We start from the raw sequence: 16,231 nt of genomic DNA on the forward strand, positions 1-16,231 counted from the left end.
CCATATTAAATTCTTGGGGTTGGGCTGTGTGTAACACAAGTTTGACTGGGTATATCCAGAATGGCATTTCTCAAAATGTGTTCCATGGAGCATTAGTTCTGCAAGAAGGTCCCACGGCCGCATCAGTCTGGATCGTGTGGTTGTGTTTTTCTTGGTGCTTCAAGTGGCACAGTTCGGAAATGCTTATCTGGAAGATGGATATCTCCGTGAAGGAAATTCCTTACGTGACTGCTATTCGGGATGGAATGACTAAGAAAATGGAGACTTCTTTTTGTCAGAGCAAATTCTACAGGAGGTCTTGGGGTTGTAAAGGCTCTTCTGGGAAGCTTTAAACATTTCCTTATGTGGCTTACCCAAGTCACGTCCACGCACAGTGGTGAACGTGTGGCCATGTGCATGGCACTGTGCTAAGAGCAAAAGACACGGATGTAAGAAGGCTCAGGCTGATTGCCCTCTAGAAGCACCCAGGTCTTGGGGCAAGACAGGTACGCGAAAGGATGATTTTGGCTCAGTTCTGAGCATTCTGTTAGTGGTAGGCACAGAGCCACCACGTCCGTATGTTGTGAAAGACTTGAAGGAGGTGTGTGTGTGCACTTAGCCCTTTGCATCTGAAACAATAGAATAGGGAATGCTACGCGTAGGATGAATAAATGATCGAGCCGCCATTTGATGGGTTTTTGCTTTTTGGTAACCTGACCCCCTTCAGAGTCCCTTTAATCTTTCCTGACGCATCGGATAGATTATTTACACACAGCTTTTCAGAAACGAGGATAGCCGGATGCAGGACCACCTGTGTGAAAACTCAGACAGAGGAAGTGTGTATCATGCCAGCCTCCCCTGTTGGGAATGGCCAGCAGTCTGTCTTTGAGCACAGCATTTCATCTGGGGGGAAACGCACTCGGGCAGAGCAGCCGGGTATCCTCTGTTTTGTTAGCATTCGAATTTGATTTTAAATTTGTAAAAAATACGTATTTATTTTTGGGAGAGGGGAACAGAGGATACCCTGTGGGCTATGCGCTGACAGGCTGACAGCAGTGAGCCTGAGGCGGGACTCGAACTCACGGACTGCGAGATCATGACCTGAGCAGGAGTCAGCCGCTTAACCTACTGGGCCACCCAGGTGCCCTCCAAGCATTCACATTTTTTATTGCACCTTCCAGGGCTGTACTTGAGTCTGTTTTAAGTGGAAGTGCACTGATGTGTATCAGACCCTGGGGCTGGGGGAGGCGGGATTGGGAATAGCAGCGGCTTGTCTGTGCCCAGTGCTGCTGGCACACACTTGCTTGTTTCCAATCTGTTTCAGTCGTCGCTGTTAAGTGCCCTGCTGGGGGAGCTGCCCCGGAGCCAGGGGCTGGTCAGCGTGCACGGAAAAATCGCCTATGTTTCTCAGCAGCCCTGGGTGTTTGCAGGAACTGTGAGGAGTAATATTTTATTTGGGAAGAAGTATGAAAAGGAACGATACGAGAAAGTCATAAAGGCTTGCGCTTTGAGAAAGGTAAGGACTTTTGAGTTACACACGCTTGAATTTCAAGTAATAATAGTGTTGATTGAAATGACAAGGTTGAGTTCCTTTTTTTTTTTTTTTGAAAGCTCTTTGGACATTATTTAATGCTTCAAGCTGGTCTTGTGGGCAGACGCACCACATGTAACTGCACAGAGGCACTGCTGTTTTAATCCTGATGTCATGAGAATCACAGGATGCTTCTCTTGTTTTGTGAAGTTTTATTCACTTTGCACTTTTTAAATGGACAGTTATAAAAAAAAAGAGTAGCGTAAAGAGCCCTCATGTACCCATCCCCCAGCTTTAACCATGCTCTGCTGGGGGAGGAGGAGGAAGGCTGACCATTCCCCCTGCCCTCTGCCAGCCTCACCCACACCCCGAATTATTCTGATGCAGAACGTAGCCCTCCTGTAGTTCGTCTGCACGTGTTTCCTTCATTATCTCTAAAAGATAAGAAGTCCTCTGAAAAGAAACCATGTTATCACCCTTGAAAAGTGACCACAGGTCCTTAATATCATCACTGTCCTAGTCCACGTGTACATTTCGTTAATTATCTCAGCAGGAAATCTGGTCAGCCATTGGTTTGAGTCAGACCCCACGTAAGGTCTGTACTTTGCTCTTGGCTGATTTATTTCTGGGGTCCCTTTCAGTCTCTAGGTTTCTTCTCCACTTGATTTTTAACTTGCGATTTATTATTTTAAGAAAAGGAAATGCTTTCAAATTTATTTTGAATATTACATCATTGTTTTTGCAGAAAATGGCAAGATGAAATGTTGAACTGTACTTGGGATTTAAATAAAATTGATGAATGAATGATAAAAACTGAACTTACTTGATAGGACAGTAAAATTTAGCAAAAAGGAAAACAAAACGGTCCGTAGTGATAAATATTATGTGACTCCCTTTGGGTTATAAAAATCAGTGGATAATGGCGATAAAGGGCTCTCCCTGGGGTCTGCTCGATGCAGGCTGGACATCCGACTGTTCTTTTATACTGTGTGGAAAAGGCCAGGACAGACTTTTAAAGGTATGGAATTGAAGGCTCCCAGCCAGAGTAGTGAGGAAATAGTAATTTTGCTTGAACAATGTCTTGAACATGATAAATTTTATCAGGCGAGTAGCATTTTATGATGTGGACAAAACATAATTGCTTGTTTAATGGGCTTCTATTTCTTTCCCCTGGGTCATTGTTAATGAGAGATTATGTGTTTTCAGAAATGACATCAGGTTAGCAGTGGTGAGCGAGATTTTTTGTTCAATGGTGTATACTGTGTAAGGAGAGGGAGAAAGCAGTGGTGATAACTGCCATTTATTTGGAGTCCACGTGCTAATCACTTTTTTGCCTGTCGTGCGTGCGCGCACACACCCATCCACCCACCCACCGACCCACGCACACGCACATACCAGTTTTTAATCTTTTACCAGTGCTTTTGATGGCATGCACCACCCTCATTTTATAGTTGCTAGAACTGAGGCTTATAGAGATGAAACAATTCACGTAAACATCTGCAGCTCAAGTTCAGATTTTTCATGACCCCAAATTCCATGCTTCAAATTCAGATCTTTCATGACCCCAGATTCCATGCTTCAAGTTCAGATTTTTCATGACCCCAGATTCCATGCTTCAAGTTCAGATTTTTCATGACCCCAGATTCCATGCTTCACGGGGCCATGACGCCTCCCAGCAGAGGGAGTTTATAAGGAAGAGCGATTTTTAAAGTTGGGTAATTGAGGCGGAGACCAGTGGTGACACTGGTGAGAAGCCAGACGCCGAGAGGCAGTGGCCCCAGTAGCCCATCTGCAAGCCTGGTGGGCGAGGGTAGGACGTCAGCTGTGCTCCAGGAACGGTGTCGTGGAGCATTTAGAAAAATGGGGATGATGCAGCAGTTAACATCCAAAGCTGGATTCGAGGATGTCAACTTCGAGCATACAACAGGCATGTACACAGAGTAGCAACAGTTAATTCAGATATAACTGGAGAAGTTCCTTAGGCAGACACCGTCATCAAGTACTTGTGGACGTGGCATGTGATACCATGGGGGTGAGTCTCCTCAACGCAATGACTGCCGGGAGCGAGGAGCTGAAGAGGCCACCGTGTGGCCCATGTACCTTGACGTTGTGCACGTGTGAAGATTACAACCCTAACTGGGTACCAGGAGCTGAAGTTTTCCTTCTCATATTTACACCACTGCCTTTTCAGCTCATAAACTACTAGGTAACCTTATTCGACATAACTACTGTTTAATTTAATTTAATTTATATTTTATATTTTATATATTTTTATTATTTATTTATTTATTTATTTATTTTGAGAGAGAGAGAGAGAGAGAGAGAGAAAGAGAGAATGCACACGCAAGTTCTCAAAGGGCAGAGAGAGGGAGAGGGAAAGAGGAGCGGGGCTCACCTGGGCTCTGGCTCACCCAAAGCAGAGTTCATGCTCACCCAGTGTGGGTCTCGAACTCAGGAACCATGAGATCATGACCTGAGCTGAACGAAGTCAGATATTTAACTGATTGAGCCACCCAGGTGCCCAATGTAACTACCCTTTAAATGATTTAAATAGAGGTTCTATGAGCGTCCAAGAAGAAGATTTTTTAAGAGTAATAGAAAAGTACTGAAATTCTGTGTGGCCAAGAACATTCAGATAGATACGTATGTGCTCCAATCAGGAACAGTGTTTTCACATAAGATAGAAAAGGAAAAGTTTTTGCCTTAACTTGCCTCCTTCAACACTGAGCCAGTTGTAAATGATATGTTTAACTCTTGGCCCCTAGCACGAGAAATTATATTCCGTTGCCACAGAGGCTGGGAGAGCATTCCTGAAAAGAGGGACATTAAACTTATTTTAGCCCAAATACATGTCACTTACTAAATAATGAGTAAATTATGTGATTTTTTTTTTTTTTTTTTTAATGGGACAATTGAAGAAGGTGGGGTGTGGAGTATGCGATGAACAGAACACAGGCATTTTCTTTTCACCTTCCTCAAGCTTAACTCCTGATGCCCAGAGCAGACTCCGAAGAGCCAGGCCAGTGCTTGCCTGTTTCTTTGCACGGCCTTGCTTTTCTGGTGATAGCTCAGCCCTGCCTTTCTACTCCCCACATTTGACCATCCCTGGAGAAAAGCACGTGTTGGGACGGTGGCTGCCATTCAGCGTTTTCCCCAGGGACTGATGCCTTTGCCACCGCCACATGGGACGACTGGACCAGTGGTGTGTGGGCCACCTCTGGGGCACGTGGACTCTGGCGGCAAGGGCCCCTGCAAGGCGGGCTGTGCTGCGATTCTTGTATTCATGGCTCCATGTTGATAAACACGGTCGGTTACCTGTTCTGCGTGACACGGCATGTGGGGTCAGGGCCCCTTGTGCTCCTTCCCTCCTGGACAGAAAAGGAGGCCGGGCGTGAAGCTGTAGTGAAGGGTGGAGTCCTGGCCCCAGCCTTGTCACTTCAGACACATCCTGTTACCTGTCTGGGCTTCTCCCGTCTGCTCCGAGTGACGACAGTAGGTCCGAAGATTTCCAAGAAGTTTGGCTGCAGTTCTGAAATGCCATCTATGACTCTGTTTAGTGATTGGTAAGGGCTTTAGGAAACCACAGAACCACCTGATGAGTTACGAGATCTTTTGCTTTTCTCCTCTTGGAACCCATCTGTCAACGGATGGGCATAAGATGGCTACAGAGGGTTGTGGCATCCTGGAATTATGTTGCCCGTAGATACAAAGACTGCATGTGTAGTAGAAAGGCCTTGGCCTTTGGAGAGAGACAGTCTCGAGAATTAACTTGGGATGTTAGTCCATTTCCTTATTAAATGGTGGGCATATGGGACTTCTGTCGAGACTAAGCAGACATGCCGGGTTTTTGAAAAATGGTAGCTATTGTTACAATTATAGTCCTTTTCTCTAAATTCGTATATACATATAAGTATAATAGAGATTTCTCCTTACAGCCTCCCCTAAATCTGGAGGGAAAACAAAACAAAAAAGAGCAACATTTCTTATGTTACGTGTATATTACTAACAACTAGATGTGTTACACTAGATCTAATTGAAGTTAACTTAAGTCGTTGAGCAGATAATATTTCTGAAATAAAATAGGAGGATATGAAGTAATCACATTTAGCAACATCCATTTAGACTGATGACATACTCAGAGTGACACTGTAGCAAGTTACAGAGTATAGTTTAGGGAACAGCTGGTTAAGTCCAAGGCCCTGGAGGCAGACAGTTGTGGATTGAGTCTCAGTCTATTTACTAGCTGTGTGATTCGGGTTACAAAGCTTGAGTTTCTTTGTCTATGAAATGGAGATGATCAACCTCATGTGGTGTTTTTTAGGACGAAATGTAATAACTTTCTTAAAGCACCTGATTGCTAGGGACATAACAAGCATTCTATAAATGTTAGAATAGTGTTGAAGAGATACTGCCTCTTAATAAAAGAGCAGCCAGTTTTGCGTAGAATCACCTCTATAAAATGTGACATGTTAGAAAAGAAGGTATTTGAGTATATAACTTCCATTATTTGAGGTGATATTTGTTATAGGTGCTCTAACGTAGTACGTTACATAAACCACCAACAAAGATAGTGTCTAACAGAAGATAAGCAACGTATCACATGACATTTGTCTGGCTATTTTACGTTGGAAGACTTTTTAGCATTTTTGGGTAATACATACTTGAAGGTGTAATATTGATAAATTCAAGTTTAGTATTTTCTCACATAGGTCACTCGAATTTATAAGCCTCTCTGGGGTGCTCACAGGCTTACAGTTTCTTTTATTTACTACATTTCTGCCAGCTTGGACATTTTCTTTTCTGATAACATTGACGGTTGTAGAATGATTATTGTTTTATCTTTAGTTTTTCATCTCTCACTTGAGATCGCTTTTACCTATGACATAGGAAATAAATAAGTACAAAAGGGATCTATAAGGCTAATCAAAATATGGAGACTAAGTTTATCGATACTTGTGTGTGTATAGAGAAGTCTTCAAGTCTTAATTTTGATATTATAAGTACACTTTTTGTTTTAAATATACTTTAAAAAATGTCTGTTTATTTTTGAGAGATAAAGAGCACAAGGAGGGAAGAGGCAGAGAGACAGAGAGACAGAGAGTCCAAAGGAGGCTTGGAGCTGTCAGCACAGAGCCCGACGAGGGTCTCGAACTCATGAACTGTGAGATCATGACCTGAGCCGAAGTCAGACTCTTAACCAACTGAGCCACCCAGGTGCCCTTAAATATACTTTTAAATATATTTTTCAGTAACCACTTGGGGCAGCTTGATGAGGAAGGAAGAGTAAAAGGCTATGAATAGAGACAAACTTCATTCAGATTCCATCCATTCCATTTAACAGCTGGCAGTCCTCAGACTGTTATGTAACCTCATCTCAGTTTTCCCATCTGTGAAGTGGGGCTAATTCTTTGCAGCTTGTGAGGATTAGAGATAATCACTGTCAGACAACCGGGCACCAGGCTTGGTGCATAAATCTTACCCTCTTGGAGCTGGGGGAGATAAACCGTGCATGCGTGTACAAATTATGAAGCAGAATACGGTGGGCCCTTCCTGAGAAATCAAGGTCTTGGGAGTGTAGAAAAAAGGTGATTTCTGATTCAGGAAGCTCGAGGATGGTTGGGGAGCCGACAGGCCATGATAGGAAGGCCAGTCATGGGAGAAATGTTAGGAACAAAGCCTCGGAACTCAGGCTGTTTGACTCGGGATCCAGCCCTCCTTTGCCCCCCAGGCCTCGAGTCTGGCTCTCCTAGACTGTCAACAGTCTGCTCAGTGGTATTTCTACTGAAGTCTCCACCATTGCCAGAGGGCACTCGACACAGGTTTTGGGCCTGGTGGCATCAACCCAGCATCGCTGTTTCTTGGCTTTCCTCTGGTCTTGTATGTGTGCTTTTTAGTGAAAACCATTACAGAGGAAAGAGTTGGTTAAATGTCACTGTGATGTAACTAACATTAGAATATCTTCTTCTCACTGGGAGATTGGGAGAATTTGAAATATTATGCTCAACTCGGGCTTTTCTCCTTTAACTGAAACAGAAAAATTATGGTTCGAAAATTAGCCTGACTCAGATTTCACTTCATATTCTTTGAAATGTTGTCCCCACTCCCCTCCGCCATCCCCCCATCTGATGCTTGTCCATAGTTTGCAGAGTCAACAACACACTCAAAATCCTACTACCGGGCTCAGAGAGTGTCCGTTCCGTGTTCCTTAACTGTGCTAAGTGAAAGGGTGGATTTTAAGTGCCTTCTCTAGAAAATGGCTAAGGTTGCTCTGCCACAGTCTGGTTCTATTTTAGAAGGAGAACAAAGCAATATAAAATCAAGGCATAAAAACCTAAGAACACTTTGCAAGGACTGTCAACAGTGACTTGGAGGCCAAGTAAACTGTGTGGGTGGGTGGAGGCTGGGAGCCTATCTCAAAATGGCCCATTGTTTTTAATGGAAAGCAAAAGCAAGCGATGGTGTTGACTTCTGACTTCAGCAAAAAAAAAAAAAAAACAAACTCGCGTGAAATAGTGGATTTTCATGATTGAGCAGTTGCTGCCTTTCATTTACTGTAATCCACTTAGGCTCTGAGCATGCAGGGAATTCTGGGAGTCTTTGTACGCTGTCAGGGAATGGGTTAGGATGGGGTGCTCTCTCTCCCTTCTCCTTTTGGTGGTGTGCTTGGCATGTTGTGATTCACCCTGAGGGGTCCCACTGTTGGTTTGATCAGAAAATCTGTATCAGCCACGAATAGCAGGTCATGATGATTTGTGTCCTTTTCCTATGTATAGAAGGTGTTTGTCCACGGTTTTGATTGTCACGGCATCCTCGAGCTTAGCCATTCTTGTCTCTCCAGCACATCTTGTAGAAGAGGAAAAAGAGGCTTAGGGAGATCATTGGACATGCTTGTCATGGACATTCCAGCATGCCGCTTGCTTTCTCCCCGATTTGCCAAAGTTAGAGACGAAGAGATGAGGGTTTATCCGTAGAAAGTGTTGCTGTGTATCCTAAGTCTATGCTTGAGAGGTGTGGTAGGTAACCAGCAAACTCCCCCACATTCTGCTTGTCGATGCTAGGACCTGTCTAGTGACAATTACAAGCCATCTAAATAAAGGTTTCTAATACAAGGTAATTAAACCTGTTACCCTGTCCTTTAGGGGATGTTCTTATTACTCCCTTTTTTTTCTCCAGGTACTATGATTGGTTCATTTCTTTCTTTTTTTTTTTTTTAAATATAATTTATTGACAAATTGGTTTCCATACAACATCCAGGGCTCATCCCAACAGTGCCCTCCTCTGTGCCCATCACCCACCTTCCCGTCTTTTCCAACCCCCATCAACCCTCAGTTTGTTCTCAGTGTCCAAGAGTCTCTTATGGTTTGCCTCCCTCCCTCTTTGTAACTTTTTTTCCCCCTTTCCCCTCCCCCATGGTCTTCTGTTAAGTTTCTCAAGATCCACCTATGAGTGAAAACATGTGTCTTTCTCTGACTTATTTCACTTAGCATAATACCTTCCAGTTCTATTCATGTTGCTGCAAATGGCCGGATTTCATTCTTTCTCATTGCCAAGTAGTATTCCATTGTGTATATAAACCACAACCTCTTTATCCATTCATCAGTTGATGGACATTTAGGCTCTTTCCTTAATTTGGCTATTGTTGAAAGCGCTGCTATAAACATTGGGGTACATATGCCCCTATGCTTCAGCACTGCTGTATCCCTTGGGCAAATTCCCAGTGGTGCTATTGCTGGGTTGTAGGGTAGATCTATTTTTAATTTGTTGAGGAACCTCCACACTGTTTTCCAGAGAGGCTGCACCAGTTGGCATTCCCACCAACAGTGCGAGAGGGTTCCCGTTTCCCGTTTCTCCACATCCTCACCAGCATCTATAGTCTCCTGATTTGTTCATTTTAGCCACTCTGACTGGTGTGAGGTGATATCTGAGTGTGGTTTTGATTTGTATTTCCCTGATGAGGAGTGACGTTTAGCATCTTTTCATGTGTCTGTTGGCCATCTGGATGTCTTCTTTAGAGAAGTATCTATTCATGTTTTCTGCCCATTTCTTCATTGGATTATTTGTTTTTCGGGTGTGGAGTTTGGTGATCTCTTTATAGATTTTGGATACTAGCCCTTTGTCCGATGTGTCATTTGCGAATATCTTTTCCCATTCTGTCTGCCTTTTAGTTTTGTTAATTATTTCCTTTGCAGGGCAGAAGCTTTTTATCTTGATGAGGTCCCAATAGTTCATTTTTGCTTTTAACTCCCTTGCCTTGGGAGATGTGTCGAGTAAGAAATTGCTGCGGCTGAGGCCAAAGAGGTGGTTGCCTGCTTTCTCCTCTAGGGTTTTGATGGTTTCCTGTCTCACATTCAGGTCCTTTATCCATTTTGAGTTTATTTCTTAAATAATATTCATATATAACTTGATAGATTCCCAGATCTTCACAAGAAAGCATGAAGCTTCTTCTTAGCTTTGAGTTCCACCTGGCTTGTGTGGAACAAGCATCTACTTAATTCAGCTGATCACCTCAGTGTCTCTTGAACACTTCCCTTTTGTTTTTCCTTTCCAGACTACTCTTCTCATTTCTTGTACAGATCTCGTGAGTCACTCTATCACCATGCCTTAAATGTGAAGACAAGGGGGCCGCCTGGGTGGCTCATTCGGTTAAGTGTCCGACTCTTGGTTTTGGCTCAGGTCATGATCTCACAGTTCGTGAGACTGAGCCCCGCGTCAGGCTCTGTGCTGTCAGCATTTTTAAAGCGAATAAACCTAAAAAAAAAATGTGACGGGGTGCCTGGGTGGTTCAGTTGTTTAAGTGTCCCAACTTCAGCTCAGGTCATGATCTCATGGTTCACGGGTTCAAGCCCTGCACTGGGCTCTGTGCTGACAGCGGGAAGCCTGCTTGGGATTCTCTCTCCCTCTATCTCTGCCCCTCCCCTGCTTATGGTCTCTAAATAAATAAATAAGCAAACAAACTTAAGTAGAAGACAAGGGTCAGGTGTTAGTTAACCTTCTCTGAGGGTGGGAAGCTGAGGTCGAGATCAGCAAACTGGCTGGTTAAGACACACTTGTTCTTTTAGGGGCGCCTGGGTGGCTCAGTCAACTAAGTGTCCGACTTTGGCTCAGGTCATGATCTTATGGTTCGTGAGTCTGAGCCCTGTGTCAGGTTCTGTGCTGACAGCTCAGAGTCTGGAGCTTTCTTTAGATTCTGTGTCTCCCTCTTTCTCTGCCCCTCCCCTGTTCATACTCTCTCTCAAAAATAAGTAAACATTAAACAAATTAAAAAAAACCCCACACTTGTTCTTTGATAAAGGAAGTCCCGTGGCTTTCCAAGTCATGTGTGTGCCGCCAGCTTGCACAAGTAGCCCTTGGCACAGACCTCCAGAGTTGCACGTCCAGCTGCAACCTGATGTCCTCCATAGGCATCTTGGCTTGCCCATAACCACGATCTCAAGTTGCATCTGCTGTCTTGCCCAGCTCAGTAGCCGGTGAGGCAGTTCTTCCCCTTTCTCACATGGAGGATGATACATCGCTCCTCTTCTGCCACCATGACCCCACCCCTTCATCCACAGGTGTTACAGGCTCGACCTTTGAAATTTGCCCGGAACCTGACCACTGCACTCCATTTCTGCTGTTCTCACTCTGGTTCCAGCCACAGCCTGCTCTCACCTACGTTCTTGCAGAATCCTCCTGATGTGTGCCCTGCCTTCACCGGGTGCCCATACCATCTCTTTTCCACAGAGAGGCAAGAGGGATTTCTCAAAACCCTAAGCCAGGTCATGTCCTCCTCCCCATTTCACTGGGAGTGAAACATGCCCCCCGCCCCTTTACCTCTGCCCTTGCTCTCCCCATTCTTTTCTCATTTTGTTTAGCTCTGCTGGCCTGCCTGCTAGTCCTCCAACACCTTGGGCACCCATCTGCCCTATGGCCTTTGCGCTTGCTTGTTCCTGCACATGGAATGCTTTTCAGTTTCTGCAGGTGCACTTAATCTGTCTGTGAAAGCCCCTCTGATCAGAGACCTTCCTGACCCCCATGTACGATGCACTTCCCCTGCCCCTCTCCCCCTGAGCCGCCTTTGTTTTTCTTCTTAGGACTTGCACTCATGCTAATTTTTCATAGTGTCAGTCTCCCTCCACGGAAACTCAAGGGACTGTCTTCCTACAACCAAATTCATTGTGCCCAGAACAATGCCAGACATACAGTCGATGTTCAATAAAACATCTGTTAAAATGGTGAAATGCATAAATACTGTGGGGAAAAGCTGCCGAATGAAAACAAAAAGCCCTGAGTTTGTTGGAAAGGTTCAGGGTTACAATTCTGTCTCTTTGAAATATCATCTATTGTAGTTGATCCCATACGAGTATGAAGAACCGGTGCTGCAAGTCTAGGACGACAGGAGGATATATTTTACATCGTTTTCTTCTTTGTGTCTCCGTGCAGGATTTGCAGCTTTTGGAGGACGGAGATCTGACCGTGATAGGCGATCGGGGAGCCACACTGAGCGGGGGGCAGAAGGCCCGGGTCAACCTCGCGAGGTAATCGCGGTTCGGTTGCCCTCCCGCGCCTGTGCTGTGTGCGGCTCCCAGGGGCGCCTCACCCGAAACCACCTGCAGCTGCATTGGGGGGGGGGGCGCCGTGGGAAGCACGAATCTTGCATTATTACGGCGGCTCTCGGCATGAACGCGACCCAAGTTGTTGCTGAACGCCGTCAGGCCTCGGAGAGGTGGGGGTGTGGGGCGTTCTCCCGGCTGACGGCGCTTTATGTTTCTAGAGCAGTGTACCAGGACGCCGATGTCTACCTCCTGGACGATCCTCTCAGCGCCGTGGATGCGGAAGTGGGCAAGCACTTGTTTGAACTGTGAGTTTGCCTGCTCCGGTCACTTCTGCTAAGAACCGCGTGGGGTTTGGGGAAGAGGGCTCGGGAAAGCCTGGACGCCTCGGTAGACTCCGCTGCTTCTGCTCAGGAGGCCGTCTTTCTCCTCCCTTCCCTCCACAGACGATCTGTTTTAGAGACATTTTCGGGGAACAAGGGGGAAGATGCAGACGGTGCTTACTGCGTCGGGGGCGGGGCGGTGAGTGGAGAACAGGCTTTAGGGGGTTAAGAAATAGATGGCAGATTTCCCCTTGCTACTTGTAGGTGATAAACAAGACGTTGTTGGTGGAATAAAAAGGATGCTGGACGGTTTTCTGAATTGAAGAATGGGACTTGGTAACGTGGTGCTTGGCTGCCAGGTTCTTTTCCTTCATCATTTTTGTTGATGGCACATTTAGAAGTGCAGTTTGCTGGTTTGTGCTAATTATCCCGTAGGTTAGGAAGTACTTGGTAAAGTCTAGAATAGTTTAAGAATGACTTATCCCGTATCACAGGATGGTTTCAATAATTGAGTGTTGCTTCTGAAATGCCCAGAGTCTAAGAGACCCCCAAAAACGAACCACCAGAGTCCAGAGTCAAAGCTAAGCAGCAAGGGTCATTTATTGCAGGTTGGAACCTGGACCTCTGCGCCTTCATTGCCGGTGACGCCAAGAGGTCCTGAGAGAGGTTTTTACACCCCTTTTATAGACAGGTACAAACAAGTCATGGGGAAATCAGGAATTTTCCACAGTTACAGAGCTGCGATTGGTTGGTGTTTAAAGTTGGACACTTAACAGTATTCGACTGGTTCCTGCCTTTAGGTCAGACCACAACCGGGGGTACGGGTATCACAATGATTGATCAGGAGTACACGGATGTGCCAAGTAACAATGGTTGATCAGGAATATACGGATGTGCCAGGCAACAATGATTGATCAGGAATACATGGGCGCGCCAAGCAATTGTACAGAAGCGGAACAAGCTGGTTAAGCTTGGTTAGGTTTCAGTTTCCCGTAACTTAAGCTTTTAAGTTTTAATTTTCTCAGGCCTCTCACTTCATGGATTCTTAAAATTAATAGGTAAGGGCCCCCACATGTAGGGGTAACTTGAATTTGAAACTAGATACCCAGAATCTAGCTTATCTCCTGGCTCTCACTTTGTGTTTTGGGAATTGGTTTTCATCAGCTCTTGCTCAGTCGTGAAACCACTGATGTAAGTACTGGAAGCTAACATACGTGACTGATGCTTCCTGTGGACTGAGTGTGTAGACTGGCGTATGCAGAAGCATCGTGAGCTCACTCTTGCTAAAACGGCATCCAGATCTACCCCACAGTTAGCTTACTGTTATTAAAGCCGGTGAGCACTTTCAAGTGCATTTCCTGAAGCCCTAATGTGTGCACGGAGGTAGAGGTTCTTGCAAATGATGTTGAAAGTCCAGACCAGGGTGTCGGCCCCTTCGTTTCTCCTGGGACCTCTCTCCGTGACTGGCTGATGGCCGCCCCCTTGCTGTGTCCTCACACGGTCCCTCCTCTGTGCACGTGCACCCACGGTGTCTTTCTCCTTATGTCCTAATCTCTTCTAAGGACACCAGTCAGATTGGATAAGGACCCGTCATCAAGGCCTCATTTTCACTTAATTACCCCTTGAAGGCCCTGTCACCAAATTCTAAAGTATTGGGGGCTTAAGGCATCAACGTGTGAATTTTGGGGAGGACACAGTTCATTTACAACAAGTCCCAAGTAGCAAAGTAAAGAGATTCTAGCAGAGAGAGCAGTGTGAGGCAGCTCTGGGTTCTGGATACGAGGAGCTGGGACTCCGTGTCCCCTGAGTGTGGGTTCCTGTCATTTCTCCCCTAGAGCGTGTATGTACCAAGTGTTTCGTTTTGGGATGATGACAAGTTCTGGAGATGGGTGGTGGTGATGGTTGCACAATGGTGTGAGTGTCCGTAATGCTGCTGAGCTCTATGCTTAAAGATGGTTAAAATCGTAGATCTTCTATTTATTTTACTGTAATTAAAGAAAAAAAGAAGCATGGCAGCATTGAATTTTTCAGAATGCAGAGAGCCGAGCAGCTGATACCTGACATGGCCTCCAGCTCTTTGATCCGACCTCCTTGCCCATCCCTTCCTGATCGCCACTGGATGAATTTTCCCTTAGGGAAGTGCCTTGTGGCTTGTTAGTGAGTTCGGTGACAGAGTTCCAACCCCCTCCCTCGGTGGCATCAGGAGTAGCCCAGCCTCCCTGTCCCCAGTGCCCCCCCACCCCCGGGCTCACAAATGTGTCTCCCCAACCTGGGTGGGGGGCGGGTATTGTGCACAAGCTCTCTATCGCTGTAAGAACAGTTTCCGCTGGCCATTGAGTTTGTGTCACTTGGGAGGGGAGAAGATGACCTTCTAATTGCCAAGTATCAGTGTGCTTATCACAGAAACTCTCCCAGGTTCTTCTTTGAACCCAGGAGGTATTTATAAAGTCCTCTCGCACCTTTCGGGTTTAATGGCTTTGGATATACACTTGATAGAAGCAAGCTTGTTAAAATTGTTGTTTGCTAATCAGAACCACGTTCTTTGGGGAAACTTAGGGCAGGGAGCACGAATGCAATTTAGGAAATCACTCAGCAGCAGCTGGAGAATGTTCTCAACGAGCTAGAAAATTGGACTGAACAATATACTATGAAAGATGGCGGTTGTGTTGAAGCTCAGAGATGTGAAGTGTTTTGTATTAAAAGTGAATGAGTTACACTTCTACTTGCCATTAGCAGTTTACTTCGGTCGTGAATATATATCCAAGGTTATTAAGGTTTGCGAGTCTTACAACTATATGCTGTAAACATCGACGTGGATTCTATCACATGTGGAAGGTTGGAGGCCCTCGGGTGAACAGAAGCGCATGTAACCTCTTGGAGCGGTGGATCCTGTCTTATTTTAGAGAGCCCCATATCCCTAGACCCTCACTTCTGCGTAATCAGTTCGAGTCTGTCCTAACTGGATCTGCCCCACTACTGCCTACTCTGTTCACCTTTGCCGCCTCAGGCCTCCACGGACCCCCTTCATGCTCAGGGCGCAGCTCAGCATCCTCAAGTGGCGAAAAAGATTCTTTGCAGTCTGACCCATTTGCATTTCCAGCACTTCCTCATGCAAACTCCCTACTCCGGCCACGCTGGCTCTCGTGCAGTGCCCTGAATGAGCTGTGTCCCTTCCTCCTATCTGCCTGTCTGTACAGATCCTGTTCCTTCTGTCCGGGAGCCTGGGGGCCAGTGCGCCAGGACAAAGAAGATGCCGCTGCCACCTTTCCCTCCCGTTTTTCCAGGGGGTGGCCTGTGCCCTTTCATCTTCCCAGAGCCCTCAGTGGGCTGTACTTGAGCACTGATGAGTCTCCCCTACCCCTGACTCACTGTGAATGCACGAAGGCACCTTTGTGCAGCAGGTTTCTCTCCCAGAGCCGCTGCACCTGCTGTACCTTCTTCCAGGAATGTTTCCCCCAGATATGCTCATGGTCCGTGTGTCCCCTACATCCAAGATTGCAGCCCTCACCTTGCTTTTTCCTTATAGCATACATCACGACCCAAGAGTGCACTTTCTGTATTTATTTAATGTGCCTCCCTCTTCATAGTGTTGTCCGTTTTCTTGACCTGTAGATGTCCTTGGCACTTAGAGTGCCTTGTACCTCAACAGAGGTCTGTCGATTGAATGAATGAGGGTAGTGACTGTCTTATTTGTATCCTCTCTACCACAGTACATGTGCCCTCTTAACACAGCCCTTACACAGGATAAAGGTTAAATAACTTGTTACTGATCCTTCATTTTTTTTTTTTTTTTTTTAATGGCATGGCTTGGAAATTTTTACTGTTAAAAATTTGGCAAGTAGAGTATTTTCCTAGAGATTTTGATTAAA

At 45.6% G+C, this 16,231-nt stretch overlaps 1 protein-coding gene across 3 annotated transcripts in view; it reads left to right on the top strand.

The window, feature by feature from the left end:
* Positions 1-16,231, top strand: part of ABCC4 (ATP binding cassette subfamily C member 4) — a 260,432-nt gene that overhangs the window by 100,479 nt on the left and 143,722 nt on the right. For all 3 annotated transcript variants that reach the window (XM_019444076.2, XM_019444075.2, XM_019444077.2), the window contains exons 11-13: positions 1,304-1,495; positions 11,930-12,024; positions 12,261-12,347. In XM_019444076.2, the coding sequence (XP_019299621.2) occupies positions 1,304-1,495; positions 11,930-12,024; positions 12,261-12,347 (374 nt within the window). The remainder of the gene's footprint in view (positions 1-1,303; positions 1,496-11,929; positions 12,025-12,260; positions 12,348-16,231) is intronic.

The sequence above is a fragment of the Panthera pardus genome, unplaced genomic scaffold (assembly GCF_024362965.1).
Source record: "Panthera pardus isolate Hobbes unplaced genomic scaffold, ASM2436296v1 HiC_scaffold_1, whole genome shotgun sequence".
Classification (NCBI taxonomy): Eukaryota; Metazoa; Chordata; class Mammalia; order Carnivora; family Felidae; genus Panthera; species Panthera pardus.